A 15,295-nucleotide genomic window follows, 5' to 3' on the forward strand; every position below is an offset into this window, starting at 1 on the left:
TACCGAATCCCGATGCCTCAATTAATGTAATTTTATTGGTATCAGTTTTATTTCTGAAATTTACTGCTCTCGGCTTATACTGGAGTCAATGTTTTCCCAGTTTTCTTGTGGCAAAATTATGTGCCTCAGCTTATATTCGGGTTGGCTTATACTCAAGTATATATGGTATATTTATTAATTATTTATTTATTAGCGACATTTATATCCCACCCTTCTCACCCCGAAGGGGACTCAGGGCGGTTTATAATATAATATAATATATTATATTATACGACTATACTGCAATATTATTAGTAATATAAATATACAATTATAATAGTGAATTATAATTACATTACATTATTATTATTATTATTATTATTATTATTACACTGTATAACATCATAATGTTATTATTATTATTACATGTATATACCATATATTAATTTGCAAATATCTATATAAAGAAAGATGTCTGGATAGATATGAATATATTATTACCTACCTATATATAGGGCTTGCAAATATTACAGGGGGGAAATGAACATACAAATATATATAGACATGTCTAGATAGATATGATATATAGGGCTTGCAAATATTGTAGGGGAAATGCACACACATATATATATAGAGAGAGGATTTGCAAACGTTTCAGGGGGACATGTGAAATTAGTATATATAATTATAGATTTATATCTAGCTCTGCATTGTTTATCTAAGCATTGAATGTTTGCCTGTTACTATGTTGGAAGCTGGCCTGGGTCCCCATGGGGAGATAGGGTGGAATCCAATTGAAGTTATTATTATTATTATTATTATTATTATTATTATTATTAGGTTATTGTTGATACCATATTGTTTTTGTATCCCTTACTTTTCCACTTATAGAGCTAGTTTATTGCTTTTCTTTGAAATATGGTAAATATTCAAAAACATTTAACCTACTGATGCCTTGATTAATGAAATTTTATTGGTATCTATTTTTATTTTGAAATTTACCCGTAACTGCTGCATTTCCCACCCTCGGCTTAGACTCGAGTCAATAAGTCATCCCAGTTTTTTGTGGTAAAATTAGGTGCCTTGGCTTATATTCGGGTCGGCTTATACTCGAGTATATACGGTATTTATTTTTAATTCATTCAAATAGAATTTGCGAAGGTTTGTTGCATACAGTGCAAAACTTTCCAGCTATTCATCATTTCTCAGATTATGATATATTTTCATTAAGGGGTCACACAGTCTTCTATTTAAATAGTACATATAAAGGTATCATAGGCTCCTGGTTTTCATACAAAGCCGACGTGGCTTGTCGGTGAAGGTCCCTCGATGTCTCGGGTCAATTGTGGCCCAACTATTTCCCATTGGGGCCCCTCAGTAATAAAAGGAAGGCATCTGCCCTCGCAGGGAGAACAAGGTCTGCTGGTTTCCTTGTTTACTTCTCCCAGGAAGGCACGGGTGACCTTTTCCTCCAGGAACCTTGTTCATTCCTTTCTGGGGAACTCTGACCTGATTTGTGTGGCCTCCCAGTGTTCAAATTTGGGCATATCGATCAGGTATTTGTGCCATATTTGGTCCAGTGAATGAAAAAACATCCCGCATATCGGATATTTACGATTTGTGATTTGGATATTTACCGGATATTTACGATTTGCCATTCGGATATTTACCGGATATTTCCCATTTGCGATTCAGATATTTACTGGATATTTACGATTTGCGATTCGGATATTTACCAGATATTTCTGATTTGCGATTTGGATATTTACCAGATATTTACGATTTGCGATTCGGATATTTACTGGATATTTACGATTTGCGATTTGGATATTTACCCGATATTTCCGATTTGCGATTCGGATATTTACCAGATATTTCCGATTTGCGATTCGGATATTTACGATTTGCCATTCGGATATTTATGGATATTATCGCTTTGCGATTTGGATATTTACCAGATATTTCCGATTTGCGATTTGGATATTTACCAGATATTTCCGATTTGCCATTTGGATATTTACCAGATATTTCCGATTTGCCATTTGGATATTTACAATTTGCCATTCGGATATTTACCGGATATTTACGATTTGCCATTCGGATATTTACTGGATATTTACGATTTGCCATTTGGATATTTACCAGATATTTACGATTTGCGATTCGGATATTTACTGGATATTTACAATTTGCCATTCGGATATTTACCAGATATTTCCCATTTGCGATTCGGATATTTACCGGATATTTACGATTTGCGATTCGGATATTTACTGGATGTTTACGATTTGCGATTCGGATATTTACCGGATATTTACGATTTGTGATTCGGATATTTACCGGATAGTTATGATTTGCAATTTGTATATTTACCAGATATTTACGATTTGCCATTCGGATATTTACCAGATATTTACGATTTGAGATTCGTATATTTACTGGATATTTATGATTTGCGATTTAGATATTTACCAGATATTTCCGATTTGGATATTTATATTTATCCTGTATCGGTCGCACTTCTCCTGGTCAATCTTGATATTAACTTAGGGTCCTTCCCATCCCAAATTGACCTCCAATGAATTGGTAGCACTTTATCTGTTATTTTGAGTTTACAAAGTGCACTTTAGCGAGTCTGTTACTCAACTTCTCTGTTTTTCATTCTGTGTTTTATTAAGTGTGTTTTTATTTCATAGGTTGATGTTTACATTTTATAATTGGTGTATGTTTTGTTTACTGATGTATTGTTTACTGTCACTGTTTTTATCTGATATTATCTGTGAACCTCCCCGAGTTCCCTTTGGGGGAGATGGAGGCGGGGTATAAAATTATCATTATTATTATTATTATTATTATTATTATTATTATTATTATTATTATTATTGAAGGGACCATAAGCCAGAAAATAGTAAACTTTTGCCTATGTGGCTTTGCCTCTGCATATATCCACCCTTCCTGTGAGCTGGTGCCTTTCTCCAGAAAGTTCCAAGACCAAAAGTTAGCTTGAAATCAACAAGTTGGGTAACAGGTATCATTTATGCCAAAGTAGGTGTGGAAGGTGAGGAAGACCTTCATCCATTGGTCAATTTTAGATAAGCCAAGGTATATATTCTTTGTTAACTGTGCACATGGGGCGGCGGCCATTTCAATGAGACAGCCCTTTGGGGTATGTACGGCTTTTTGCCTTATCATAACAATGTCTGGTGTCAAAACCAGGAAAGATACTGGCACGTGAGCATTTAGAGAGCAAAGTTGTCCACTCCTCGGTCCATCCAGGTCACCTTCATGGATTGGAGAAGGTGACCTCCTTCTTCTGGGCGTCACCAGATCTCGTTTTGACAGGAGCCCATCATTTCGTCTCATCGCCTCTCCCAAAGGTAGGTTTGGATGGATTGGGCCGGAGCAATGTCCTCAATGTCGCCGAGCTGGTCATCGGCGATGCTAAAATTCACGTCCCAGGAGCACCTGAAGAAAAGGTAAACATTAGGCATGTCTGATCAATGAAAAAAAATGTTGCAATTCTCGTTTCTAAAGTAGGGAGCGCTGGCGCTTTGATATAGAAAGTATTTCCAATTTTTTCACCCAAAAATTTAGGATATTTCCGAAAATTCGTAATGATTCTAAATGTTTCTAAAATGGCGGACGCGCATGTGCTATCGCTACACACTGGGCTTGTATAGCAATCTTCCATGTCGATGCAGAGGACGTTAGCCCCCACCTTTGCATCCATCGTGGAAGCTTTTGATTGGCTGGGGAGCGGCAGCCATGTTAGGCTGCGCTAAGCTCCCATTCAAGGTAGGTTGCAGAAACAAATTTTTTTTAAAAAAATATTTTTAAAATATATTTTTAAAAATTTGGGGGGGGGGGTGGAAATTAACGAAACTTTAAGAGACAATTAGAGAATGGTACAACAATGGTTCGAATTACATTGCTGGTTGCGCTGTGAGACAATGTCTCCGAATGCGTATCAAAAAGTGAGAACAATCCAAAATAATTCCGATATACGATTCAAAACGATTTTTTGGACATGTCTAGTAAACGTTCTGCCATTAAGCGGAGATATATTTCCAAGCTTGGTAAGCTTACAAGACGTGGTAGCTGCGCTTCTCAATCCGTCTTACTCACTTGTTGAGCACGACTACTACGGCGATGCCGTCCGGACGCACGAAGCCGGTGCTTTGCAATTGGCAGCCAGTAATTTCAAAATTTTTGGTCATGGCGACCCGGATGGAGCCTTCGGGGATAAATTTGCTGGGAAAGAAAGGAGAAAAGTTGTCATTGAGACCACCTATCACCTAGGAAGCCATCATCCAAGACACCAAGGGTAGAGGCCTTCTTCATGCCTGATATGTTGGACCACAGCTGCCACATGCTAAATATAGGCGAAAACATCTCAGAAGATCCCACAGATCCTTGGCTTACCTGAAGTGGGCCAAGTGGTAGAACATGGGCTGCTTGTAGAACTCGTCTCGAAGGGGGTTCACGATGATCGGGCTGTCCACGTGGTTCTTCACATAGTTGGGTCCCCCTTCCATGTCCAGGACCAGGTTCCAGTCAATCCAACCCACAATGAAGCTGTTGAGGTTCTACAGGAGGCAAAGGGTCATGGTCGGCCCAAGCGGTAATGACACGGCTAGACAACATCTCCCCAAAGCCTTCACTATTGGCCATGCTAGCTGGAGGCCCCGAGCATGGAAGGACGAGAGAAGAGGAGCATGGGAGGACTCAAAAAGAAGGGGCCCAACATTGAAACTAGATATTCGGACGGTCTTTAGATAGTCTTTAGCTCAGTGCAAAAGTATGACCTCTGAAACTTTATTGAACTGCAGCCCACCATCCCTTGCTGCCAGCTTTCTGTCTGGTAGACCCCATGATATTTAGATGGCCATATTTGGGAGAGTTGCTTCTTCCAGAGAGGGTGAGGAAACATCGTCTTCTGAACTTCCAGGGAGGACTATGCATCCTCCTTTGAACTTCTAGACCAGTGGTTCCCAAACTTATTTGGCCTGCCACCCCCTTTCCAGAAAAAAATATTACTCAGCACCCCCTGGAAAGGGGGGCGTGGCTTAGAGGTGTGGGCGTGGTTCCTGCTCAAGAGGGCGGGGCTGAGCCTCTCCCCTAGTCCCAGATGCAGGGCTGCGAGGGGAGGTGGAGGTGGGCGGGGCCACAAATGGGCGGCCAGGACTGGGATGGGCGGAGTTACGAGCTCTGAGGCAGGGCTGAGCTTCTATCCCTGTCCCGCGGAGCCTGCCAGGACACAGGAGGCGGGGCTAGAGGAGGGGCCTCTACATCCCGCCCCCGGGTGCTCAGCCCTGTCTCACGCTCTTGGGAAGGGGCCCCACCCCTCCCCTGGCCCCACCCATCCTCTGGCTCCGCCCCCATGTCCTAATAGGTGCCATCACCACCCCCCTGGATCGCTGCAGCGCCCACTTTGGGAATCACTAGTCTAGACTCTTCCGCTTCCAGAAAGGGCTATGAACCATTATCCTCTGAACTGGTAGACTCTGGAAGCTGAAGATGACAAGGTTCAAAACCTGGAACTCAAAGCTGGATTTGGAACATAGCTTACCTATCTTAGTATTATCAGTCTACTAGGGAAAATACAGAGCTGGATAGGTCATAGTGTGATTCCACATAAGGCGCTTTCCTATATGCCTGTTGAACATGTCTACATGGCTACCACACTGCAAAGCATTTCCCAGACCACTAGCTGACCATCTTTCCTCAACGGACCTTGCAGTCAACGGACTGAAAGATGCTACAAACAAGGATCAACATCAGGGGTCCCCAAACTAAGGCCCGGGGGCCGGATGCGGCCCTCTGAGGTCATTTACCTGGCCCCCGCCCTCAGTTTTATAATATAATATATTGTATATACATATAATATTGATAATAATATTATAATGTCATACAATATAACACTAATAATAATACCATATAATAATATTAATTATATATTCTATATTACATATAATATTACTAATAATAGTACAGTATAGTGGTATAGTTCAATATAGTAATATTTAATGCTAATATTGTGCTATGCTAATAATATAATATATTGTATGTACATATAATTTGTAAGCCACTCTGAGTCCCCTTTGGAGTGAGAAGGGTGTGATACAAATGTAGTAAATAAATAAATATTAAATAAATAAATTTTAGACTTAGGCTCGCCCAACGTCCCGGGCTGTGGCGCAGGCGGGAGAGCAAGCCAGCTGCAATTAACTGCAATGAATCACTCTGACCAGGAGGTCATGCGTTCGAGGCCCGCTCGGAGCCTATGTTTGTCTTGTCTTTGTTCTATGTTAAAAGGCATGGAATGTTTGCCTATATGTGTAATGTGATCTGCCCTGAGTCCCCTTCGGGGTGAGAAGGGCGGAATATAAATGCTGTAAATAAGTAAATAAATAAATAAATAAGTCTGAAAGGCACACAACAACAACAACAACAATCTTAATTAACTTGACTATCTCATTGGCCAGAAGCAGGACCACACTTCCCATTGAAATCCTGATAAATGTATGTTGGTTAAAATTGTTTTTATTTTAAAATATTGTATTGTTCTTTCATTGTTGTTGTAGTTGTAGTTGTTGTTGCTGTTGTTTTTGCACTACAAATAAGACATGTGCAGTGTGTATCGGAATTTGTTTATATATATTTTTTTCAAATGATAATCCGGCCCCTCAACAGTCTGAAGGATTGTGGACTGGCCCTCGACTTAAAAAGTTTGAGGACCCCTGATCTACATGAATATTTTTCAGCATACCATTAGGAAATAACATTTTAGAGATAAGGAACAATGGAAACTGGACCAGGAGGAGGCCGTGGTGGAATGGGACGAGGCTTTTGGAAGCCTTCTTGGTCCCGTGTTCAGGAATAGTTGGGAGAGGTCTTACCGTCAGGATGTTTTGGGAGTAGCGGACGCCTCGTTCCCAGCTCCCGAGGTCCACTCTGGGCTCCCAGACCCGGAAGCCGTTGCAGGATTCTGTGTAGAGCAGGAAGAAGTCTGGGAAGAGCAGGTAGGTGGCCTCCAAGGTGAGTCCAGGAGGAGTCACGCTGTCCAGGTACCAGTGGATCCCGATCCCAGCCACGTACCTGGCAGCACTGCTGTTTCCGATGACCTGGAGAAGCAGACAGGAGGTATGAAGACCAACATAATACAGGCAATGTGTTTTCGAAGGCGTTCATGGCCACCTACCACGTTGGCCCAGTTGGGCAGGTGGATCCTCTGGTCGTCGTGGATGATGAGCAGGACGTCCTTATGGCGACTGGCGGCCAAGGCTGGGCCCAGATCCGCGATGATGAAGTCCCGCTGCTTCTCCGGACTGAACTGGGTCATGGGGAAGTTCTTCATGGGAATAAACACCGAGGACGAGGGCTCGTTCTGAGCCGTGACTGCCCAGAAGGTGACGTTGTGACGGGCGTATTCGTCCAGGAACCTGAATTATGGGTATACTTAAAAAATGTTCTGCCCTCAACTCAGTTGACGTTGAACATATTTATCAATGGCTTGGACAACTGGCAATTGATTCCCTAACGAAGAGATCCATACCTGACGAAATAGCGGGCCCAGGTCTTGTGGTGGATGTCGCCCGGCTCTCCCTTCAGACGCGCTTTGCCCATCACTTGGTTGTTGGTCCTCAGCCAGCCGGGAGCAGACCACGGGCTGCCGATGAGGGAGAGGTGCCTCTTCGCGGCAGCCACAAAGCGATGGAGGAGAGGGATCTACAGAGAGAGCCCAGTTCCAGAGGCATAGGGTTACTTCATCCACCCACCCAGAACCATTACCGGTCGGCTGTCCCACTATCTGAATGAAGGGAATAGTGCCTGGAGTGGAAAATGGCCAGCCAAAGGGGAAAGTTCCAAAGGAAAATGCCTAGTAACAAGCAGGTGCAGAAGGGGGAATTGTGTGGCACTTTTTTTGTTCACCCGGCAGGATGTTTTGCTCAACTAAACCTGTCGAACGTGTTGGTGTATTTTGGTGTAAGGGTGAAATGTTGAATCAAGTATTTTGTTAGGTTTTTGCAACTTTTCAGCAGCACACGGGTTAATGGCAGGCCAGCTTGAATGATAGCCTGCCTAGCCAATAGGTCAAGCCTTCAGGTCTCAGAAGTGCAGACAGGACGTTTGTCATTCTGCTATGGAATGTGGGAGTTGCCGGCTGAAGAGCTTTGCTGATGATCGGCAAAGAGAGAGGACATGTTTTGCCTTGCTAAGGGAAGCATGGGTCCTATGAGCAATGGACTTTGTAGTTGTATATAGTTTGTATATATAATAAAGCCTTGGAACCACTGTGATAAGCTGAAGTACGACTGTGGTGTCATTTGTCGGTGCTGCTTAGCCGGATGCTTAAGCAGTCTGGCAGAGGATGGATTGGTGAGAGGCCTGAGTCACCAATAAATCAGGGTGGTGCAATTTACCCCCCCCCCCCCCCACACACACACACACAGAACAATCCCCTTCCCTGGAGGTTTTTGGGCCATTTGATAACAGAAGGAGACAGCCAAGACAAGAATGTCCAGACAAGAATGCAAGGGAGTCGGGGAGAAGGTCTCTGCCCTCTTGGCGCCACTCACCCTCAGTTCAGTGTCCTCGTAAGCCAGGCTGAAGCACCGCAAGTCGTAGTCGTTCGCGCACTGATCCGCATAACTGTACGCTCGGGTGGAGAAGTCAGAGCATGCCATGGGCAGGCGCAAAAGGTTGTACTCAATCCCTGTCAATACAGGGGGAAGCAAAGGGGTTCGGGTTCTGTGTGCCTCCAAGTCACTTATTTATTTGTTTGTTTACCGCATAAACTCGAGTATAAGGTGACCCAAATATAAGCCGAGGCACCTAATTTTACCACCAAAAACTGGGATAACTTATTGACTCGAGTATAAGCCAAGAGTGGGAAATGCAGCAGCTATGGGTCAATTTCAAAATAAAAATAGATACCAATAAAATTTCATTAATCCAGGCATCAGGAGGTTAAATGTTTTTGAATATTTACCGTGTTTCAAAGAAAAACAATAAACTAGCTCTATAAGTGGAAAAGTAGGGGCAACAAAAACAATATGGTATCAGATAATAATAATAATAATAATAATAATAATAATAATAATAATAATAATAATAATAATAATATGATACCATATTGTTTTTGTTGCCCCTACTTTTCCACTTATAGAGCTAGTTTATTGTGTTCCAGAACTTTATCAGATACTGTGGGACTTCCGAATCCAGACAGACAAAGTTCTGGAACACAACACACCAGACATCACAGTTGTGGAAAAGAAAAAGGTTTGGATCATTGATGTCGCCATCCCAGGTGACGGTCGCATTGACAAAAAACAACAGGAAAAACTCAGCCGCTCTCAGGACCTCAAGACTGAACTTCAAAGACTCTGGCAGAAACCAGTGCAGGTGGTCCCGGTGGTGATGGGCACACTGGGTGCCGTGCCAAAAGATCTCAGCCGGCATTTGGAAACAATAGACATTGACAAAATTACGATCTGCCAACTGCAAAAGGCCACCCTACTGGGATCTGCGCGCATTATCCAAAAATACATCACACTTGGGAAGTGTTCGACTTGTGATTTTGTGATATGAAACCCAGCATATCTATCTTGTTTGCTGTGTCATAATAAAATAATAATAATAAAAACTTCATTTGTACCCTGCCCTATTTCCCATGGGGACTCAGGCCGGCTTCCAACATAGTAACAGGCAAACATTCAATGCTTATATAAACAATGCAGAGCTAGATATAGATCTATCATTATAGATACTAATTTCACATATGCATTTCCCCCTGAAACGTTTGCAAATCCCTCTGTAATATTTGCAAGCCCTAGATATAGGTAGATATTCATATATATCCAGACATCTCTCTTTATATAGATAATTATATCTATATAGAATTTGCAGAGACTTGCCAACATATGAGGGTAAATTCATATATAAAATGAATGTATATAGATAGATACAAATATAAAGATACATAGGGATTGCAAATGCATGCAGGGGTTAATGCCTATATATCCGTAGGAGAGTTTAACAAATATTTCAAGGGAAAATGCTTTCATAAGATTATGAATATATATTTTTCTTCTTCCTGACTTGCAAGGGCATCTTTCTCTTTTCAAAACATTCCCTTGATTAAGAGCGAGGGAGGCTTTGCAAAAGAAAACACACTGATAAGGGAGGGTAAGAGAGGAATATATCACATATTGCAAACAACAGCCTGCAGGCTCCATTGCTGGCCTTGACCTTGACCCCATTATAAGCCGGGGGAGGCTTTTGCAGCTCATAAAAAGGGCTGAAAAACTCGGCTTATCTTCGAGTATATGGTATTTGCAGGATTTATATTGCTTTTGCTCTTTGAACCAATAAAGTTATCAATTCTCAACGAATGAGATGTTGATTTGGATTGGCACCTCGGCTGCACACTTTTGGCAGCTGCAATGTCAGGGTCACTGTAGCGGCCTGGGAGTGGCTGCTTCGGTTCTCTGCCATAAAGAAGGGAGGTGTGGGGAAGGGAAATTAGGAATTGTTGTTGTGAGCTTGATTTCAACTTCAAGAACTCCCGGAGTCTTACATGCGAGGTAGAAGCAACCACGCTTACCTTCTTCAGAGAAGTAAGAGCGGAGCAAGTGGTCCTGGGCTGCCGGGGACAAGCGCATGATGTTGATCGCAGCCGCGTCTGTGAGGGACCCGCCGAAACCTTTGATGCGCTGGTAGTGCACAAAAGGGTTGTACGTATATCGCAAGCCTTTGAAGGAGGGCGGGAGAGGAGACGCTGGTTAGATTTGGGGGGGGGCACCGAGATAACTAAATGCACAGATGTCTATAATACACAGCAAAAAGGAAAAGTATGGTATATAATATAGTACAAAGTAAGTAGTGTTCAAGTTATATACTTCTATTGTAATGTAATCCTTTATACATGCAAAATGAAAAAACAATTTATTAATTCAAAACTGTATAGGAAAGAAATTGTAGTTCTACACCCTTTCAAGTGTGAACTGGGTTTAAATAAACCCGGTGATTGACTGTAGCCCCGTCCCTGTCGTTCATCCAACAGATAATGGTAACCTTATTTATAGTATCAGTTCAAATAAACAAAGTCCAATATAGTGTAGGTACCCTATAGGTATACCAAAGTAGAGTTACTCCCTGATAGAAGGAGTTCACCGGTAGGTTCCAGAGTCTGAGAAGTTGATTGCTCTTCTTAGGTGATGAAATAATACTCTACTTTGGTATCATTTAAATGAAGAATTTATACAACACTTTTGATTTCATTTGAATGATTGACCCTGTACAATACTTATACAGTGCTTGAGAATATTATCAAGACATCGGTAAGACTGTAGTTTAGTCTTATTTGTTAGAACTGAATTTAAAACAAGAGACTGTGACAGTTTTAATAGAATCCAAACATGAGGTGATGCTACATTGTATATCTTTATGTTAAGAGTTGTATAAGTCCATTTGGATAACAGTATACCTATAGGGTATACACTATATTGGATGTTGTTTATTTGAACTGATACGATAAATAAGGTTACCATCAGGGGCGGTTCAACCATTAGGCGAGCTAGGCGGTTGCCTGAGGCGCCATCCTCTGGGGCAACTCCGCCCTGGCTGTTCTGGCCTTCGCCCTCTAGGCCAGGTTTCCGGGCTGCCTGGCCATGTTCCAAAAGCATTTTCTCCTGAAGTTTCACCCACATCTATGGCAGCCATCCTTAGAGGTTCTGAGGTCTGTTGGAAGTGAGGTAAGTGGGGTTTATATATCTGTGGAATGAAGTCCAGGGTGGGAGAAAGAGCTCTTGTCTGTTTGAGGCTAGTGTGAATGTTGCAATTGGCCAGCTTGATAATAATAATAATAATAATAATAATAATAATAATAATAATAATAATAAATCTTTATTTATACCCTGCCACCATCTCCCCAACGGGGACTCAGGGCGGCTAACATGGGGCCATGCCCAGAGCAATACAATATAATAAAATATAAAAACAACATATCATAGCACCATTAAAAATACAATAAATGATAATAGGCATTACATCAAGAAATAAAAAAACAATAAAACAAGGGCAGGCCGTATGAACACAAAGATAAAACCTGGAGTGAGAGGGACAGAGGAGTACTCCACTGCAGGCAGGGACATATGGAAGTGGGGTAGTCTAGAGGACAGATGTTCGGGGTGGGAGTAACACAGAAATATATAACAGAAATTACTCACCGAAGGCACAGCGGAAGAGCCATGTTTTCAAGTCTTTCCTAAAAGCTAACAGAGTGGGAGCTTGCCTAATTTCAGTAAGTAGTGAGTTCCACAATCGGGGGGCCACAGCAGAAAAGGCCCTCTCCCTTGTACTCACAAGGCGGGCCTGGGATATAGACAGTGGTGATAAAAGGGCCTCCCTGGATGATCGTAAAGATCGGGCAGGTTTATGGAAGGAGATACGGTCACGGAGGTAGGTGGGTCCCAAACCGTTTAGGGCTTTATAGATGATGGTCTGCACCTTGAATTGGGACCGGAAGATGAACGGCAGCCAGTGGAGCTTCTTAAACAAGGGAGTGGATCTCTCCCTGGAACTTGCCCCTGTTATTAATCTGGCAGCCGAGCGCTGGACCAATTGTAATTTCGGGGCCGTCTTCAAGGGAAGCCCCACGTAGAGCGCATTACAGTAGTCCAGTCTAGAGGTAACTAAAGCGTGCACCACCGTGGTCAAATCAGACTTCACGAGGTATGGTCGTAGTTGGCGCACAAGCTTGAGTTGTGCAAAGGCCCTCCCGGCCACCGCCGACACCTGTGCTTCAAGTGTCAACGCTGAGTCCAGGAGGACCCCCAAACTGCGGACCTGCGATTTCAGGGGGAGTGCAACCCCGTCCAGCACAGGTTGCCACCCAATACCCCGATCCGACGAGCGACTGACCAGGAGGGCCTCTGTCTTGTCAGGATTGATCCTCAGCTTGTTCCTCCTCATCCAGTCCGCCACAGCGGCCAGGCACTGGTTCAGCACCCGAGGGGCTTCCTTGGAATCAGATGGGAACGAGTAGTGGATTTGCGTGTCATCTGTGTAGAGACGGCAACGCCTTCCAAAACTCCAGATGACCTCTCCCAGCGGTTTCATGTAGATGTTAAATAGCATGGGGGATAGTGTAGACCCCTGATTAGCATTTAATGGCCTTGCAGATTCAAAGCCTGGCTGCTTCCTCCCTGGGGGCATCCTTGGTTGGGAGGTGTTAGCTGGCCCTGATTGTTTCCTGTCTGGATTTCCCTTGTTTTCAGAGTGTTGTTCTTTTTTTAGGCTTTTCCTTAATCCCTCCTTATTATCCAACATTTTCACTTATCCAACACTTTTATTTTTCAGTGCTTGGTTTGGGGGGGGGGGGGGAGGCGCCAAAATTCAGTTCGCCTACACTTGAAAATTACCTTGGGCCGGCCCTGTTGGGTGAACGACAGGGACGGGGCTACAGTCAATCACCGGGTTTATTTAAACCCAGTTCACACCTGAAAAGGTGTAGAACTATAATTTCTTTCCTATGCAGTTTTGAATACAGTAGAGTCTCACTTATCCAAGCTAAACGGGCCGGCAGATGCTTGGATAAGCGAATATCTTGGATAATAAGGAGGGATTAAGGAAAAGCCTATTAAACATCAAATTTGGTTATAATTTTACTAATTAAGGACCAAAACATCATGTGATACAACAAATTTGAAAGAAAAAGTAGTTCAATATGCAGTAATGTTATGCTGTAATTACTGTATTTACGAATTTAGCACCAAAATATTGCGATATGTTGAAAACATTGACTACAAAAATGGCTTGGATAATCCAGAGGCTTGGATAAGCGAGGCTTGGATTAGTGAGACTCTACTGTATATAAATTGTTGTTACATTTTGCATGTATAAAGGATTACATTACAATAGAAGTATGTAACTTGAACACTACTTAGGTAAAGGTAAAGGTTTTCCCCTGACGTTAAGTCCAGTCGTGACCGACTCTGGGGGTTGGTGCTCATCTCCATTTCCAAGCCGAAGAGCCGGCGTTGTCCATAGACACTTCCAAGGTCATGTGGCCGGCATGACTGCATGGAGCCCCGTTACCTTCCCGCCGGAGCAGTACCTATTCATCTACTCACATTGGCATGTTTTCGAACTGCTAGGTTGGTAGAAGCTGGGGCTAACAGTGGGCACTCATTCCGCTCCCGGGATTTGAACCTGGGACCTTTTGGTCCACAAGTTCAGCAGCTCAGGGCTTTAACACACTGTGCCACCAGAGGCCCCTGAACACTATTTACTTTGTACTATATTATATACCATACTTTTCCTTTTTGCTGGGAACACCGAGATAGTCAATGACTGTCAAGTTCTTGAGTGTGTCTTTCCAGTCATGTATGTATTTACCTGAGCCAGAGGTGCTTGGCTGGATCACCCCTTCGCTGCGCTCCAGGCGTCCACCCGCACGGGTGCTCTCGTACTTGACAAAGCGGCCGACGGCAGGGATGGAGACCGGGTCCATTGTGTCGCAGTAGGTGGCATTGCAGACGCAGACCATGGCCCTGGCGCTGAGAAAACGGGGGGCACAAGGACGGCTGGCTATGAGAGAGGAGAGGAAAGAGAGCTTAGTGGAGAAGCTAGGCACTCTGCACATGCTCCATATCCCGGAGGTCTTCGGGTGGACAGTGAAGCGGCAGTTCCCCCTGTGGTGGGAATCGAGCATACTCTCATGAAGCTGGAAAATGGGATATTGCCTCTGTGTCTGTTTATATACTGTATATACTCGAGTATAAGCCGACCCTAATATAAGCCGATGCACCTAATTTTACCACAAAAAACTGAGGAAACTTATTGACTCGAGTATAAGCTGAGAGTAGGAAATGCAGCAGCTACAGGTCAATTTCAAAATGAAAATAGATCCCAATGAAATTATATTGAGACTTCAGTAGGTTAAAGGTTTTTGAATATTTACCGTATTTCAAAGAAAAACAGTAAACTAGCTCTGTAAGTGGAAAAGTAGGGTCAACAAAAACTATGGTATTAACAATAACTTAATAATAATAATAATAACTTCATTTGTACCCTGCCCTAGCGCCCCATGGGGATTCAGGCCGGCTTCCAACATAGTAACAGGCAAACATTCAATGCCTATATAAACAACGCAGAGCTAGATATAGATCTATAATTATATATACTAATTTCACATATGTATTTCCCCCTGAAATGTTTGCAAATCCTCTCTGTATATATGTGCATTTCCCTCCTGCAATATTTGCAAGCCCTATATAACTATATTCATATATATCTATCTAGACATCTCTCT

At 42.9% G+C, this 15,295-nt stretch overlaps 1 protein-coding gene across 1 annotated transcript; it reads right to left on the bottom strand.

Annotated features, from left to right (window-relative positions):
* Window positions 1–3,065: 3,065 nt before the first annotated feature.
* Window positions 3,066–14,871, bottom strand: LOC100559029 (lysosomal acid glucosylceramidase). The gene is made up of 9 exons (XM_062965207.1): window positions 14,380–14,871; window positions 10,586–10,732; window positions 8,559–8,695; window positions 7,535–7,707; window positions 7,181–7,421; window positions 6,879–7,103; window positions 4,402–4,565; window positions 4,105–4,230; window positions 3,066–3,444 (listed from the first exon to the last, which is right to left on the bottom strand). Exons 1-9 carry the CDS (start codon window positions 14,693–14,695, stop codon window positions 3,339–3,341), a joined length of 1,635 nt encoding a protein of 544 aa, XP_062821277.1. The 5' UTR covers window positions 14,696–14,871; the 3' UTR covers window positions 3,066–3,338.
* Between the last annotated feature and the right edge of the window lie 424 nt (window positions 14,872–15,295).

The sequence above is a fragment of the Anolis carolinensis genome, unplaced genomic scaffold, assembly GCF_035594765.1.
Source record: "Anolis carolinensis isolate JA03-04 unplaced genomic scaffold, rAnoCar3.1.pri scaffold_14, whole genome shotgun sequence".
Lineage (NCBI taxonomy): Eukaryota > Metazoa > Chordata > Lepidosauria > Squamata > Dactyloidae > Anolis > Anolis carolinensis.

Excerpts from the sequence above, each read along its gene's own strand:
- LOC100559029 (XM_062965207.1), bottom strand. The coding sequence starts at position 14,695 with ATGCTCGATTCCCACCACAGGGGGAACTGCCGCTTCACTGTCCACCCG. Across the intron at positions 7,422-7,534 it reads TGGGCCCGCTATTTCGTCAG|GTTCCTGGACGAATACGCCC; the intron begins GTATGGATCTCT and ends CCCATAATTCAG. Across the intron at positions 4,231-4,401 it reads TACCACTTGGCCCACTTCAG|CAAATTTATCCCCGAAGGCT; the intron begins GTAAGCCAAGGA and ends TTTCTTTCCCAG.